The 16,785-nt window shown below is 42.7% G+C and overlaps 2 protein-coding genes across 2 annotated transcripts; both read right to left on the bottom strand.

Annotated features, from left to right (window-relative positions):
• Nucleotides 1–134: 134 nt before the first annotated feature.
• LOC125304929 (multicilin) lies at nt 135–3,292 on the bottom strand. Its single transcript, XM_048259463.1, has 5 exons — nt 3,118–3,292; nt 2,950–3,010; nt 2,450–2,559; nt 1,390–1,500; nt 135–1,205 (listed from the first exon to the last, which is right to left on the bottom strand). The coding sequence occupies exons 1-5, from the start codon at nt 3,166–3,168 to the stop codon at nt 534–536; spliced, it is 1,005 nt and encodes a 334-aa protein (XP_048115420.1). The 5' UTR covers nt 3,169–3,292; the 3' UTR covers nt 135–533.
• Nucleotides 3,293–4,949: 1,657 nt separating this feature from the next.
• On the bottom strand, nt 4,950–16,782 carry dhx29 (DEAH (Asp-Glu-Ala-His) box polypeptide 29). Its single transcript, XM_048259645.1, has 27 exons — nt 16,235–16,782; nt 16,029–16,099; nt 15,801–15,914; nt 15,535–15,664; nt 15,235–15,377; nt 14,977–15,114; nt 14,763–14,889; nt 14,406–14,579; nt 13,958–14,126; nt 13,666–13,786; nt 12,734–13,384; nt 12,117–12,260; nt 11,578–11,754; nt 11,102–11,242; nt 10,797–10,941; nt 10,376–10,496; nt 9,775–9,859; nt 9,606–9,694; nt 9,354–9,482; nt 9,127–9,202; nt 8,655–8,879; nt 8,364–8,500; nt 7,657–7,747; nt 7,054–7,359; nt 6,452–6,583; nt 5,572–5,668; nt 4,950–5,267 (listed from the first exon to the last, which is right to left on the bottom strand). Exons 1-27 carry the CDS (start codon nt 16,395–16,397, stop codon nt 5,212–5,214), a joined length of 4,152 nt encoding a protein of 1,383 aa, XP_048115602.1. The 5' UTR covers nt 16,398–16,782; the 3' UTR covers nt 4,950–5,211.
• Nucleotides 16,783–16,785: the final 3 nt, after the last annotated feature.

The raw sequence follows: 16,785 nt of genomic DNA, 5'->3' as shown, positions 1-16,785 counted from the left end.
CTCCAAGTTTGTAAAATAGGAATCAAGGTCAGTTTTCTTTTTACATAGAGAAGTGAATAGACATAGGATCAAACTTCTAATACAAAACTTATTTTATTACATTCTGAAGCTCTTTATTAAAGCAATGGTTTGGAGTGAATTTCACCCTAGGGTAATTTGCATGATGACCGCGAGCCAAACACCCCCCCGGAAGCTTTTTTCCCTTGATCGAGTTCGCGCTATCAGTCTATGTATCAGCCCAATGGCTTAGTGTTAGCACTTTTGTAACCAAAAGTGTATCTTGTAAATTACCCCAGTAATAATGTCTGGAATATTACCAAACTTCTACAGTAGTACAAAAAGGGTCTGTAATTTAACTTAGTCATTCAAATCAAGGAACTGCACCTGATGTTTCATCTGTAGTTCTGATGAAGGCCAAATTGTACACACCACCTTCTCCTTAATACATAATAACATATGTATTATAACATAATGCTTCATACTATTCATATATTTAAAGTAAAAACAATAAACACCTGGTTTTTTTTCTCCTTTCATGATTTTTCTGTGGGTATCCAGAGGAACCTGTAGCCACCTGTTGGTGTGGGAGACGTGAAGCTCGTTCCGTAAGGGAACACACGGGTTCTGATGGTGCTGTGTTCTCTGATTGAGGTCTTAAAGCACACAGGCTCTCCCCGTTCTGATGAGTCCGTGTCAGTTGACAGAGTGGTTCTCACTATTTGGAGCCCTTGGAAACTTCCGCAAATATTGATCGGGTTGGATTTTTGTCCCTCTGTCTGGTCTTCTTGGCTCACTACTGAATCTTCCTGCTGGAGGTCCCATTCAATATCCTCAAGATACTGCTGCAGCTGAGCTTGGAGTAGCTCTTGGTCATCTTTCCTCCGCTTGGCATCCCTCTGACACACTACTGCATCTTCTGCGGAGCTGGAATGTTCGCCGGCTGATCCAGAATCATCCTGACTGGGCCACAGACATCTTTTCACTCCAGTGTGTGGGCTTGCAGGTCCAGGTTTTAGGCATTCAGGTGTCTGGTCTGTCTGTGTCGGCGCTGATGAGACCTCTGTGTCCTGTGAGTCATATGCTGCGGTGCACACCCACTTATCCAAGCTGCGTAAATGCTGCTCAGTTGATGAGTAACCCAACCCATATGATGACAGTGAGCATGCAGCGGCTTGTTTGGTTGCTCCTGTTGATGGTGTCATGGTCTGTAACATGCGCACACACACATGCACACATACATACACAGCAAACAAAAACAAATGCAAATATAACAGCTGTGATGAAACATCAGATTTACACAGAAGCTCATGTTATTAAGATCTTAGCTTTGTGATAGTGTGTACTGTAACTTTGTATTACACATTATTTGTAAAGGACCATTTGTCTTACATGTAGTAGATGAGCCAGATGCTCTGCCTGCCTGGCCAGCTCTTTTAATTGTGAATTCTTCTCCCTCAGTGCAGATATCTCATCCTGTTTCCTCTGCAAAGTAGTGTGTAACTGTGGAAGATGCCATTGATTTACCCAGTGACACATACATTGACAGTAATTCACATTCAGTTCCATGAAAGGGTGCAGCAATAGTCAATACACTCTGTTTTTGCATTCGTAAGTCATGTCCAATAGTCCATCAATAACCATGTGCCATTGTACAGCCATATGTGTTGCATTCCCAATTACAAAGACTGTTCAATATCACAAAATGGTGCCGACAGTTGTGTTTCCTAAAGTTGGTGGTTCCCATAGTGTGGGCAAAAAAGAATAAGAACAGTTCTGGCCAAATTAAGCATACCTGTGTTACTTATATTAGCCTAGCGGCCTAGCCTTTACTGAATTTGGTATATTTGGTTACACACAGAATGTCATGCCTGCATTTCGAAAAACACATTATGTAACACCAGTGGGAATTCCTTTTCAAATAATAAAGCATATGGTAAACACTGAGAACTGTAATGACATAAGAGTATGGTCAGACTATATTTTTATTTTATATTTCTGAGAAATTAAATGTTAATTAATTAATTACCAGTACACATATGAACATCACATCTAGTTGAAGAGACAAAGACTATTGTAAGCAATGCTGGTATTTCCATATAATGTCCCTTTTGTCCTCACTTAGGCTATGTAAACCAATGAGGTCAACTCACCAGGGTAAAAAGAGGAAGGAGGGGTGACTTGCAGCATGTGCACTGACTCAAATGTGCTTTCACATGTCTACAGGATGATCATCAGAGCTCACTGTTTCCTCTTTGTTTTGACCAAACATCTCTTCTTTGTCATATAACCAAAAGTGACAAGAAAATCCACTATTGAGAAATTCTCTTGGATGTTTCTCTGAAGTTCTGAAAAGGTGCACTAGCAGAATTATTTTCAGCAGTGCCTCCCCACCCCCGCCACACACACACAGACGTTGTCACATAGGCCTACTGTCTAAATTCCTCCTTACCTGTCTGTTCAGTTCCAGGCTATCAACAAGGTCTGTTGGCTGCACAGCAACATCCAGACTGATAACATCTGATGCATCCATCGAGATCCTAGGCATCCACTTGGTATGTTCTAAATAACACAATCCATAACATACCACTTTTTATTTTATTTATGTAACATTTGTTTTTTTACATTTAAAAACATTTATAAATATCATATAAACATAAATATTTGTAATATCCTGCCAGCCTATTGCTAAAAAAGACATGTTAGTGTAGTAGCCTATAGAACCTGTGCCTCTTTAATCCGAAATAGGCCTATAGGCTATCTTTAGGATAAGTCATTTACAAAATGTTACGACAGAAATAAAAGAAGAAAAAAAAACTATGTGTAGGCTACCCTACTGTACATCTTCTGTCACTTGAGCGCACTCCTTGGGTGTTTTCAATACAGGCTATGAGTTGGAAATATATTAATAATATGTAGGCCTAGGCTAGCCTAAGCTCACAATAAACTTACCTGTGATGAATTCAAGAATGTCATCGTTTTCAAAGGAATCGACGATTGTTTCATTGTCTCGCTTAAAAAACAACAACATAAGACATTAGGCCTAGTAAAACAATTTATGTTACACGCATTATATACATTGAGTGCAAGTGAATATGATATTGGCTGTTTTATACCTACCTGAGGGTTGGTATCATAAGAAGGCACGTGTGTATAGAGGCAAGTATGCATTGCGGTCTGTGTGGTGAAATCTGTTCAGTGGAATGATGCTGCCTTCCCGCAGGCTGCAGCGAGATGTACTGGAGCTGGAGGGCGTGAATGAGTAAGCTACGCGGGGTTATGACCATAGGGTTACGACCAGGTTACGACTTGGCAGTTGTTGTCAGGTATGAAGTTTGGCGTCGCGTGCCTTGACTCCCCGCGCGCTCAGTAGCGCCAGTGGATTTCTCGCGGACGTTTTAAGCGCCACTTCACTTCCACGTTGGAGGGAGCCTGGCAGCCTGCATTGCTACCACTCCACGTCCTCTTTGTTCTAAATTAACAATGTGTACATCCAGACCGCTATGAGAAAATCTAGATCAAATCAACATCTCCGATAACTTCATTTTCATATAGGCCTAGGCTACTCACAAAAAGTTAGGGATATCTGGCTTTCGGGTGAAATGTAATGTTTCAGTAGCCTAAGAGTAGCCTAAGCCTAGGCTACTGAAACATTGAACTGTTGGACATGCACAATCAAAAGTTTTAGTGGATTTTGGGTTCATCCTCAAATTTCACCCTAAAGCCTTTATATCCTTAACTTTTTGTGAGTAGCCTAGTGGAGAGAGACAGAGAGAGACCGATGGGGGTGGGATGAGGGGCTGTGCAGCTGCAAATTGGTTGAATTCCTGGTCAGCTATTGATTAATAATGTTAATATCCAGGCTAGCCTACTCATATCCATGCTCAGGCATATTCTGCTGACTGAGAAGGAAATGCATCAAGAGAAAGGAAAAGCCCACCCACCCACATCTGTGTTTCAATCTATCAGTTTGTTAATAAACGGTGAAAGCTGTTTGCTGTAAGCCTAGACAGGACACAAGGCCATGTGGAGTCAAACACCATGCTCTGAGAGTTGTTAGCTTTCTCCTTCAGGAAATAAAGTTGGTAATACAAACCAGCTCACACACTCAAAAGTACACAATGCCATACAGGATGTGTTACAAGTAAAGACAGCAGATATGGAGATTGATGAGATACTTCCATTAAAGTCAGCATGGGCATTGAGGAATGGCTTTTGTGAAGGATGGCTTACTGCCAATGTCTGAAAATTGTCTCCACTTGTATGGATTCTTCTTTAGTAATAATATAAGTGTTGCATGTTATCCCATTTTTACATTCTCTTCAGACTAATTATATTATACATAAATGTATAAACATTTCCCTTTCCATGTTCCTAGGGAAAAATTGATGTGATATACTATCATTCATGAAGCTAGCCATATACAAATACAATACAAGGTTTTAACAGGGAATTTCAAGTAAATCAAGTCTCATTTCAAAAACAGAAGACTTTGCAGCTGTAGCCATTGTAATCTGATTCAATGAAAAGTGTAAAACTTTTCAAAACCACATAATACCGATTAAGACACATTTTACTATTTGAGTCTTTCAGCACACATGTGGTGAAAGCTGAAAATAAACCGAATGAGTATTGTTGACATGTACCGTTTAAATGGCATTTATGGCCATGTAAGAATTAAAGACTAACTTAAAGACTAACATTACATTACAACAACAGTCATCCTGCATATGACAGAGAGGTGAGATTGCTTTGCTATTTCAATGTTTTATGTAATTTAGAAAACATTTATGATATAATGCCCTTCATATTGCTTTAAAAAGTCCTCGTCTGGATGGGGCTGTGTAGTGTCCCAAGACATTGCCTGGTCTCATGTAGTCGTAAACACAACCATTAAAATGCAACCACACAATCCTTTGTCTAAATTCCATGACATTCTAAAAACACACTGCTGAATTGTTAAAATTATTTTATTCCCATTTGGCAGCAGAAGAGAGCAAATGAGAAGACAAGGCCTAGCAGCATTTTGTCTTTCTCTGGATAATTATGACACAGTCATTTCCCACAAAGACCTCTTGAGATCTGTCACTCCTTACAGTCAAACAATCCATCATGTCAAATAATCCAAAAATGTCATCATTCCATAGTCGAGCAGTCTTTCATAGCCCCTGGGAGATCAGTAAAGATCTGGTGAGATCTCGTCTTGGATCACATTCAGATCATGTTTTCGCTCTTTATCAGCTCTGTAATAATGTGTATGGTCTTCTCATCTGGGGAAAGAGCAAAGCATATCTATGCATTACAGGCATTAGAGATAAACTCACATATTTTATTTTAATCTATTTTTTAAAATACATGTCCCACATGCCTAGCCTAATCACACTGTAATCTCACAAATTTAGGTTGCAACCAGGCAGACAATACACACAGCTGACAATAATAGCTTTGATTTAAGCTATTGTGTGTATTGTCTGCCCACCACAGCCCTTACGAGTCCAAAAAGCAAATTAAATGTAAGGAATGTGACGTAAAGGACAAATAACAAACAAAAGGTGCCATGGTGCATTGGAGTACCTTCCAGGTTCATCTTGGGGTTTTGCAGTTTCTTCTCCAAGAGGGAGTCTATTAGACAGCGCAAGTGTTTGAAGATAACTCCGATTCTCACTGGGGCCTGTGAAATGGTTCACAGGAAATGTAAACTGACTATGTAAAATCACCAACCTCACCAACCAAACACCTCCATTAAAGCTACACCAAAGGCCTTTTCCTCTATTTATCCAGCACTGGCTTTGCAAATAACAATGTCCACAGACAAGGTAGAGTATGTTACGATTTTATGAAAGTATGATGCATTGCGAGATCAGAAGCAAGTCAAATTTGTAGTTTCTTATGTCTCATTCCATCGAACTACAGATCCGCAATCTAGCAAACTTACATAGTGTGGTTATAGCCGATAGAGGGCCGCGAAGCGAATTTAGAAGTGCCGTTCACCCTAGTTACGAGTTGATGAACCACTGAAACAATTCTGGAAACATTATTTTAAGGTACAAAAAACTCTTTGGTGTTGCTTTAATGCATTCACACTGCAACAGCCACAAATAACCACTTAGTTAGATCTGGCAGCTTGTAGGCACAACATTAACTTCTACATTCATTCGTTCAATTCAGTTTTAAATGAGGTTAAATAACATAGAACAAAATTGTAGGTAAGGAAAAGTAATTGGGAATCTAACAATACACCATTTTCAATCAACCTGACATACAGTTAAGCACCACTAAAAGTGCAGAGGGGTGGCATGTGAGTGGGTTGGGAAAAGAACAAAAGAAAAGTACAGATCATATGGCAGTATGCATATGGCAATACTGCATGGAGCAGAACTATTTAAACTATAGTCTTAGGTCAGAGTTTGACAGAGTTCAAACTGTTTGAATGGCATGAAAATGATTCACAAACCTGAAAGTGTATCCAGCTATCCACCGAGATAAGCCTCTCGCGATGCTGAACGGTGATGTCACCACCAAAGAGCAGCATGGGAAAGGGAGAGATGAGGGTGGTGTCTCGCAGAAACACCTTTGAGTACTTGACCTGAAAATAACACCAAAGAACAAAGACCTTTTTACTCTACTGTAAGTCAAGTCAACAGGCAGAAACACTTCCTGTACTCTGATCCAGCATATTGAATGCTGACATAACTTATAAGGAACAAACAAGGAAACAGATAATGGCATTCTGTAATTTACACTAAAAGAAGAAGAAAGTACGGCATTTATTATCCTACATAGTGCACATAAAATGCAATTGCATTCCATCATTATTTTTTAGTTAGTGTACTGGTAAAATCTATACCCATGTTGGAAACTATTGTTGTAAACATTGTAAATTACTGTGGATAAAGGCTGTTAAATTAATAAATGTAAACTTTAAAGTAAGATGACTTATTAGTGAAGGAAGATGCTGTGGTATATTTTAAGTGTACTCATTTATTTAGACAAAAACGAAATCTTAATTGCTAAAAGAAAATGTAAAATCTGAATATATATATGACAGCAACCCACTTTCTCCTGGTAGAGCAGCCAGCCGTGGGTCTGCAGGTTGCGGTTGACGGAGGAGGGGTGGACCAGAGCCTTCCCCTGCGGCGTCTCGGCCGAGCAGGCCACGCGATCCTCCACGTCCACAGAGGGCGTGTAGAGGATGCGGCCCACGCTGTCGTACAGGCCTGCGGTCAGCACGGCGTTCAGGAGCGAGACTTCTTTCCTGGACAGAGGCCCCTCGGATTTGTCCTGGGGACGCCCGCCGCGAGACTTAGAGGACCGAGAGAACCCGGCCTGCTCCACCATTCGCGTCAGCTCCTGTTTCACGTCCTAAAGGGATGGATGGGGAGGGAGAAGGGTCACATATGGCGGATAGCTACTGATGGACAAATGCTGGCCAAATGCTTGTGAAACTCAAGGCCGGTTTCCCCTACGTGGAGAACTACAATGGAGATTTCCACTGAAACAAGCTTTTAGTCTATGACTAGGCTTAATCCATGTAGGGCAATCTGGCCCTTTGAGCTCATGTTACACTTTGTTCTTGTAAACTCTTTGACCCTTTTACTCAGGCTCTTCAGTGGAAACTTTCAATAATACAGCACATTTCTTCTGGATCATGAGAAATACCTCAATGGTGATGAGGGCAGTGTGGTTCAGGAAGTGTTTTCTGCAATACGCCATGCCAGCTCGGGTTCCTTCACTGCATGCATTTTTCCATCTGAGAGAAAAAATCCATGACCAAAAAATGACATTAGACATAAAAAACAAAAAAACAAAAAGTATCAAAGCTCAAATGAGAATTCACAAAGCTGTACTCATAAAAAGCTGTGCAATTCTACAAGTTTGTTTATTTCTCTGTTTCTATTCTGTTTTCTTACCATGGCCAGTTCAGAGTAAGGATTGTATCTTTCTTTATCAACACAAAATTATGCACATCAATCAATTAAATTCTATGTTCCATTTTGGTGGAACACTCCAAATTCAGTCTTATCTGATAAAAAACAAATACAATTAAGTTCACTGTGTGCTCTACTTGGTAACTACTGAAGAAGTAATGTGACAAATGTTTCAGTAAATCTCTTTGGTAACTATTTTGTAACTAAAGACTCTTGAATGCTGAATACATTTCAAAACCACTTGATTTTTGGCAATGGAATCTGACAGTATCCAGCCTTGTTGTTTCCTTAGATTATGGGAAAATATCTCATAACCTACATGGATAAATAGGCTAATTTCCGGTATGTTTATCTTCAGTAATCGTTTCTCACTGGAACTTACTTATCATGAATTACTACTAACTTTGCTTCTGACAAAATATTTACACGACTGCATACCCCAGGTATGCCTTGTACATGGTGAGGTGATCAGAGTTAGCAACTGCTAGTGTCGCTTTAGCCAGGTTAGCCTCCTCCTTTCTTCCCATGGGAGTAGCAAATGGTGACTTCTCGGTTATTGCTGCTGCTATTGTTGCCTGGAGGGTAGAAAAATAATATTTTTTTGTTCACTGTGCTTGGCAAAGTACGGTCATCCAAAACAAATACCTAAATCAGTAAATAAAGCTCCCAAAAAGTTACAGAGAAAATAATGTTACATATTGGAATATTGGAATATATACTGGAACTCACAATGGGTTCGAGGCAGCCCAAGATGGCGCCGAAGATGAGCATCTTGCCAATCTTGACGTTGACGGGCAGGGCAGCGAGGTGGTGACCCAGAGGGGTCAGCATGTGCTGCTCCGGGTGGCAGGCACCGATCTTTCTCAGGAGGCTCACAGCGTTACACACAGACTGCTGCTGAGGAGCGTCCAGGGCACGAGACAGGAAGTCCTCGGGTGACCCATACTCACACTTCTGCGAGGTTAAGGAGGGAAGTGTGCATATTTTAGTACGTGCATTAGGCCCCCGGAAATGTGTGGTTGCGTGAAGGTGTCAATGTGAAGTGTGTGAAGTGTGTGTGAAGTGTGTGTAGGTATGTGAGGCTCTGTAAAGACTGTAACTACAAACAAGCGGACAATACTATATATCTATCCATCTCTGGATAACTTGATTTACTATTACTGTTTGTTTTACATCATTTCACAAGTTACAGAAACATTACCATGATATGAAGACACAGCTCTTCCAGAGGCACCCTCAGTATCTCAGGAATGGAATATTCCAGAAAGCCATTGAATCTGAGATTGAGAGCAAACCAACATCACAACAGAGGTATACACCAGTAATAATAACAGTTAGTAGTATGGAACACTATTACATCAGACAAAGAGTTACTGGTTGGTGGGTGGTGTCTTTTAGCTATAGTGATTGTAAACAGGTGTCTCAAACCTGTATTTGGTATATAGGCGGAAACAGAAGCCCTTGCGAACACGTCCTGCCCTTCCTTGTCTCTGGAGGGCGCTGGCCTTGCTCACAAAGGTCTCCACGAGAGAACTCATCTGGCTGCTCTCATGGTATCTGGAGAATGAAGAGATTAGTTTGTTTGTGAAATGTTTGATTTGTTTGTCCTATTTGGTAAACAAAATAGGAACTGAAGTTTACATTCCCAACTTAAATAATAATAAAAAAAGTTGATCTTACTTGTTCTCCTTTGTTTTGCCAGTGTCAACCACAAACACTACATCTGGAATTGTGACTCCTGTCTCAGCAATGTTTGTAGACAGAACAATCTGTCCAAAAAAGGTGTTGTTAAACATGTCACACCAAAACCAGATGAACAATAGCACTAATACGAAACAAGCTGCAGTACCTTCCTCACTCCAGAAGGGGGAATTGTAAATGCTGCTGCTTGATCCTTAGAGGACAGTGTGGAGTGCAGGGCTACCAGCCTATACCTGTGGAATAATGTCATGAGGCAGTGAAACACATCAGACCCAGATATATACAACTTCACACGGTCACGCAAAAAAGGTGATGCTGTTCACAACTACAAACAACAGGATGTCAGAGCTGACACTATTCACTATATGGACAAAACACGCCTACACAGTGATGCACACAGTGCACAAAGCTACTGTAGGTCCAAACATGATTTTGGTACGGAAGAACAAACCATGGGTTCTCTACACCATTAAACACCTTTGGGATGCACTAGAACAGACAGTGTAAACCAGGCCTTCTTGCCCAACATCAGTGACTGAATGAAAGGGCAACAGTTCCTACAGAGCCTACAAAATCTTGGGGAAAGCCATCCCAGATGAGTGGAAGCTGTTATAGCTACAAACAGGAGACCAATTATTGGATTTAGAATGGGATGTCATTGAAGTTCCTGTAGGTATAATAATAGTTAGAGAGAGCACAGTTTATATTTTGATGAATGTGTGTCTGTATAGCGTAAGACAAAAAATGACCTGTCTTTGGCACGGAAGCGCTTGTCCGAGGACAGAAGATCATACAGCTGCTGGATGTGAGCGAGACCCGGCAAGAACACTAGGATGGCGCCGTCCACCTCTGTAAACTGAGGAGCCTTGTCTGCAGAGTAATTCATAATGTAGACTGAGCTTAAAAACAGTTTTGTCAAGCTACATCCTGTATTTCATAATGCATGCTATTTTGCACTAACCTGCTACAGCAGAGATTTTTTAAATGAGAAAACCTAAATAACATACACTGCTTTCTTCACAGGCTGATAAACTCTCACTACAAGCGCTAAAATATAATGACCAAAAGCATGCAATGGTAACGTTTTGATTTCAAACGAATTCTACTTAGACCCCATGATCAAGAGAATGCTCAACAGCAGCCTGACAATGATCTGTTGCCATTTCTCACCCAGGTAGGCCAGAAGGTCCATAATCAGGTCCATATTGATCTTGTAGGGGTTCATGTATTGCAGGGCATGGCGGGTGCGGTTACTGAAGTGGTCCAGGTCAGGGCCTAGAGTCCAGCCAGAACCAGAGTCCTTCGGAATCACCTCCTGAGAACAGCAGAGCACATACAGGCCTGTCTCACAGATCCAGTCTCGATGGACAGATGGAAGAGTATCCATTTCACTTCAGCAGAGGATATGTTGCGTCATGGGAGTGAGACCCGCTGTGGTGGGCTGGGAGACAAAGGACACACAATGGGAGACAAACCTGGTGCTGGAAGACCTTTCCTCCTTTCTGCGTGACACTGACACTGACTTCATCCTCGTCCTCCAGGAACCTCTGGCAGTAGTCCGAGTCCTGCTCCAGAACGTAGCCCGTCTCCTCCACAATATCCTCCAGGTGAAACACCTGGACACAACAACAGCACAATACGGAGAGAGGCCCCACTCAGAGTGTTGACATCATGAATAATGGACCAGTCACTCAGGCAAATAAACAATGTCTGCAGGGGATTGTTTTGAAAAGAACTATGAGTAAGATATCTTAGACTCTTATCTGAATAAAGAGTACTTTCAGACAGTGTATTATACTGTCAATTGAACGATGTCAGTGAACAAACATGAGACATGTAATTTTGCTCTGAGGCGCCATCATTGAGGTATGTCCCCAGACAAAAAAAACATTGTTTATCGTCAGGATTCATGTGTGTGTGTGTGTGTCCTGGCCCTCAGGGCTGGGCTTGCCTCGACAGGGAAGGTCCTGCCGGGGATGGTGATGATGGGGCAGCGGTTGAAGTAGCTGGCAAACTTATCGCAGTCCACCGTGGCACTCATCAGGATGAGCCGCAGGTCGGAGCGCTTCAGCACCAGGTCTTTCAGAATGGTCAGCAGGAAGTCCGACTGGACACTTCGCTCATGGACCTGCAGTGGTGGAGAGATAAAGAGGAGGGGGGGGGGGGCATGAAAAGTCTGCAACTGACACACGTTGACAAAAATATGTAGCAGACAGTGGTATAAAGTGTCAACCAGTGTACATTCAGGTCAATAACAAAAGAATGTATCATTTGGGAGTATGGATTTTTTTATTTTCCATTATCCTCATCATAGTAGCTTGAATTTACCCTGGGGATCAATAAAGTTTCTATCTATCTATCTATCTATCTATCTATCTATCTATCTATCTAGAAGAATAATTCATTATTCTAGAACATGATACCATCAATGCTGTGACTAATGATGACTAACTATAGGTTGACCATGAAGATTTGGTGACTGGCCCTGACCTCGTCCACAATGATGTGCGTGATGGAGTTGAGGAGGCGGTCCTGCTGGAGCTTACGCAGCAGAACGCCAGTGGTGCAGTACAGCAGGCGGGTGGAGTCTCCGGAGCGGTTCTCCATCCGGATCTGATAGCCACAGATCGATGTCTGGAAACAAAGATCCTCAGTTTAAAACCCAAACAAGAACAAAACATGGTCATACAAAACAGAACATAGTTTGATTCTATGTAATGTGGTTAGAACATGAATGAAAATATTTAAAAGAATAGAAGGAAACACAAGGATGGAAGACTCAAGGATAGACTAAGACAGCAACGTTAAAGAACCAAAAGGTGGATAGATAGCGGGAGCAAGAAAGTTCTAGCATGGTACTTATCAGTAACATTGAAAATGAAGATCAATGCTCCAGCTACATTTCCCCCCTAAATTTTCTTTGGAATCACCCATTTGTGATGGGATAACATAATGAATTTCATTGTGATACCATCCTAGCAACATGCACAATACAGTAAGAATGGTATCCAGGATGTTACTAGGTGACGGTATCCAGGATGTTGCTAGGGTGAGGGTTGAAATGGAGCAGAAATCGAGGATTCCCAAATCCCATCCCAAACATGAACATCAGCCTGCTCACCCGCCCCCGGGCTGTCGTCGCTGCCCAGCTCCTGGTTGACGCGGCTGGCCAGGCTCATGGCCGAGATCCTGCGAGGCTGCGTCACCACCACGTTACAGCGCCTGCCCCCTCCCTGTCCCAGCAGCGCCTCCTCCAGGATGAACTGGGGCACCTGCGTGCTCTTCCCGCTGCCCGTCTCGCCGGCCACCACCAGCACGCGGTGCCGGCGCACCGCCTCCAGTAGCCGCTCGCGCTCCCGGAACACCGGCAGCTGCTCGCGGTCTCCCAGCAGCCTCTGGGCCAGCGGCGAGGCGCGCAGACGCTGCAGGAGAGCCCGGCCGGCCTGGTCCTCCTCCGCGTCCTTGCTCGTCGCCGCTTCCCTGCCGGGAGCATCTCCGTCGGCGTCCTCGCCGGCCAGGCTTTCCCAGGTGTCCTCGGGCTCGTCGGCGGAGCCAACGTCGGCGGGCTGCTCTGGGCTGGTCGGTGGGGAGGGCTGGCTGTTCTGCTGTTGCTGCTTGAGGCGGGTCAGCAGGCGGGCGATGAACTGGTCACGAGGCTTGTTGGCCGCCGTGCGGCTCTCCTCCTCCTGCTGCTGCTCGCTGTCCCGCCACTCCAGCCACACGTCGCGGTAGGTGGGCGGCAGTAGCTGGTGCACTGGCTGAGAACATGGAAAAATATAAAATGAGGAGATACTGTATATAAAATATAAAATACATAAAATGAAAATAAAATAGGAGTGGATGAGGTCCATTATGTTGTAGCTCTCCACACAGGCACAATAACTAAGAACTCTGCCATACCTCATATTTATGGACTATTTTTATGGAGCATAGACTGCATCGGGTCCTGCTTGCCCGGTCAGGACTTATTTTCTAATACTGACCGGCAGACTTTACATTATCCCTTACATAATATTGCTAGGAGATTTGGGCAACTTACCTGTCCTTTGATCAGATTATAGAGGGCCTGTGTGGCACCCAGGTGTTGAGCTTGCATGCTGTCCTCCGTCAGGATAGAAGTACAGACCTCCAGCACATCATCAGGTCTCCTTACACGCACACTGTTAAAACAGAGGAATGAAAGGTTTATGTTAACAGAGGATTTATCTTCCAAACGAGTTTAATCACTGCATCCCAATGGGTATATGTAATATGCTGATAAATAAAATTGTTGGTCATATTTTACAATAACACTAACAAAGCAGGCTTGACAAAATGATGACAGTACATACCGGCATTTCCAATATCTGCCTGCTTGAACTTTCTCAAAGGTTGGTGGCGGACTCTTGGGAAGATTTTTCCGAACCCAGTCAATCAAGAACTGTTTTGGAGACTTTCCAGTCCAGCTACGTGCTGTGTAGTCAAAGTTGCGGATATCTTTTGGCTCATTCTTCTTCACCTCTGTGAAAAATAAAGAACAAATCAGAACAGCTGTACAACTGTGCAACACTAATAAACAAGGTTGCTGTTAATGTAATTTGTTATGGCCTGAATACTAACAACATATTGGACTCAGATTTAATTCACAACAAATAGTAGCAGTCTCTTGGGTTCGACATTGGCATCATCTGGGCATTGAGACCTCAGTTCAGTGACTTTACATTATATAAATTCATTATATAAATTGTCCAGCTTGACCAGTAGTCTCCAAACACATTTATCTAATCAGCTTAAGCTCACTTTTCTCGGTGGCAGGTGGCTTTTCAGCTTGCTTTTCAGCTTGCTCAAAAAGGTTAAAGTTGATGTCCTCCTTCCCTTCTGTTACAGGAGCAGGCTTCTTCTTATCCTCCTTGGGTGTGTCCACCACTTTAATAGCTGGGTTGAACATGGGGTGAGCTTCCAGAGGCTTCATTTCTGTTAAGTAGCACATGGCAACAGCTAACATTATATTGCTTAAGCATTAGCCTACAATGTAGGCCCCTACATCATCAAATCTACAGATGATCTACAGACCATCAATATATGCATGGAAGAGAGTATGTGATGTACATTACATCCATAAAGAAAACCCACATATGATCCACGTTCATTACAAACCTTGCTGGATGACCCTGATTCTGTCTTGGGCAGTCCTTTGTCCGGTTTTATCCTTCTTGGCCTTGGCTGCGGCAGCCATTTCTTTTGCGTCATACAACTGTGCGGTAAGCACCAGGTACCGGTCATTCTGCCAATCACAATGACATACATTAAGGTCAAATTAGAAGTGGAGATGGTAACTTCAACTGAAGAGAACCATCACAACGAGCCTTACGGGATCAAACTTCTCGTCCAGCTCAGGGTTGCGTACAGGACCGCCCGCCTCCTCCTCTTCTTCACTCTCTTCGCTTGACTGCTCGGCGTACCTCAGGATCCACTCCTTCAAATCTGCTTTGCTATCTTTAGCTGGAGCCTAGCAACATGAAAAACAACAATGGTGGATAGGAGGTTTTCAGTATCTTTACGGAAAGTGTAAATCCCTTACACATGGGGTAATGTACCTTTGTGTGATTTGTTTGACGAGGGCACCTACTGTATTTTTCTGTTGTTGAACTTCTTTGTTGGCCTCAGTTTTGGGAGCTTGGGGCTTATTGTCCTCTTTGGGGGGCTGGAATTTAGGCTTGGATTTATTGTTCTCTTCGTGCATCCTCTGACTAAAGCCTTCAGGGAGCTCCTCTGGTTGTGTGTGCAAGAAAAAGAGAAGGAGAGAGAGAGAGGAAAGAAGAGGTAGAAAGAATGATTACAACAAGGGAAAGAAATTATGTCTGATGTGAAAGAATTGGACATAACAGGACATACAAACATTTACACCAATATGTCGTTTGTACTTTACCATCTTTAAGGTTAAGACACAACCAGTCGAGTGCTGAATGAAGATCCCCTCCATAAAGCATACTGCTCTTCATGGCCTCCTCAATATGTTCTGTCTTAAAATGGAACCTCTGTAGGGCTGTATACAAATCCTAGGAACAGAATTGTAAAATGGTTTACACTTAAGTTCACTCACACACACACACACACACACACACACACACACACACACACACACACACAAAAGAAAGCAAGTAAACCCTGTAAGCAGAGGTCAAATTCACTCACCAGAAGTTTCTTGGTGGTGATTCGTCCAGATATTGGACCTCTGTCCCCATACTCCTGCCTATAGTCATTGATCAGTTTGATAACTTTTTTTTCCAGGTCTGGTTGGATGACAACCTTTGCAGCAGTAGGAAAGAACATTACATAAAGTTAAGCAAGTGTTAATGAATGGAGGCAATACAAAAGCCACAATGCCACAGAACACAAGCAACAATGCATAGATGACCTTACTTTGAGAATGGACTTGTCAGATGCTACTCCACTGTCAACTTGGGGACTTGAGAGGCAATATGTCTTTGGTGCTGTAAAGAAGTTCAAGGAGATGTGAAATGTCAAATGTATCTCCCCATACATGACAGCCAGTAAGTCAGTTGCCTATACCACACGATGACTTGCTGGATAAATTGTCAAAAAACGTCAGCGGAGAAGTGGTTTACCTTTAGGTTTGCTCTCGTTTGAAGCAGGTTTTATGTTCGTTTTGGAAGATTTCTTTCCCGCAGATGGATCAGCTGCTCCATTAGTTGCAGAAGGGACTTTATTCACTGCAGCAGCTGAGGGGACTACTGGAGGACCAGCCGACTTCTTCTTCTTCCCACCCATATTTCAGCGATTTCGCTTGCCAAAACAACACACACAATAGGAACGTGGACACTCAGCAATTCTGCAATTCAAAGCAAAAAATGTCGACTTCTAGATACAAAACGTGGAACATCCATGTTTGCTGTCAAAATGCCAACAGAAGTTGACGGTCCAAGCTTGTTAGCTTGTCAGCTAACACGCTAACTTCGTGAGATGTAGAGCTAGGTCCAGATAACTTTATCAATGAAAAATCCGATGGAACACATTGAAATGAAACTACCACGTGCGATGACAAACTACCCTGTCAGACAACTTTAGCCAATACTGTTTTGGCTGCCTCATACACAAGCAAATCAAGGTAGTGGATGTGGGGCTAATGTCTGCGTTATCTGCACATATGTTGGCATCA

Source organism: Alosa alosa, chromosome 12 (genome assembly GCF_017589495.1).
Source record: "Alosa alosa isolate M-15738 ecotype Scorff River chromosome 12, AALO_Geno_1.1, whole genome shotgun sequence".
Taxonomy (NCBI): Eukaryota; Metazoa; Chordata; class Actinopteri; order Clupeiformes; family Clupeidae; genus Alosa; species Alosa alosa.
This window is presented reverse-complemented; position numbering and strand designations above follow the sequence as displayed.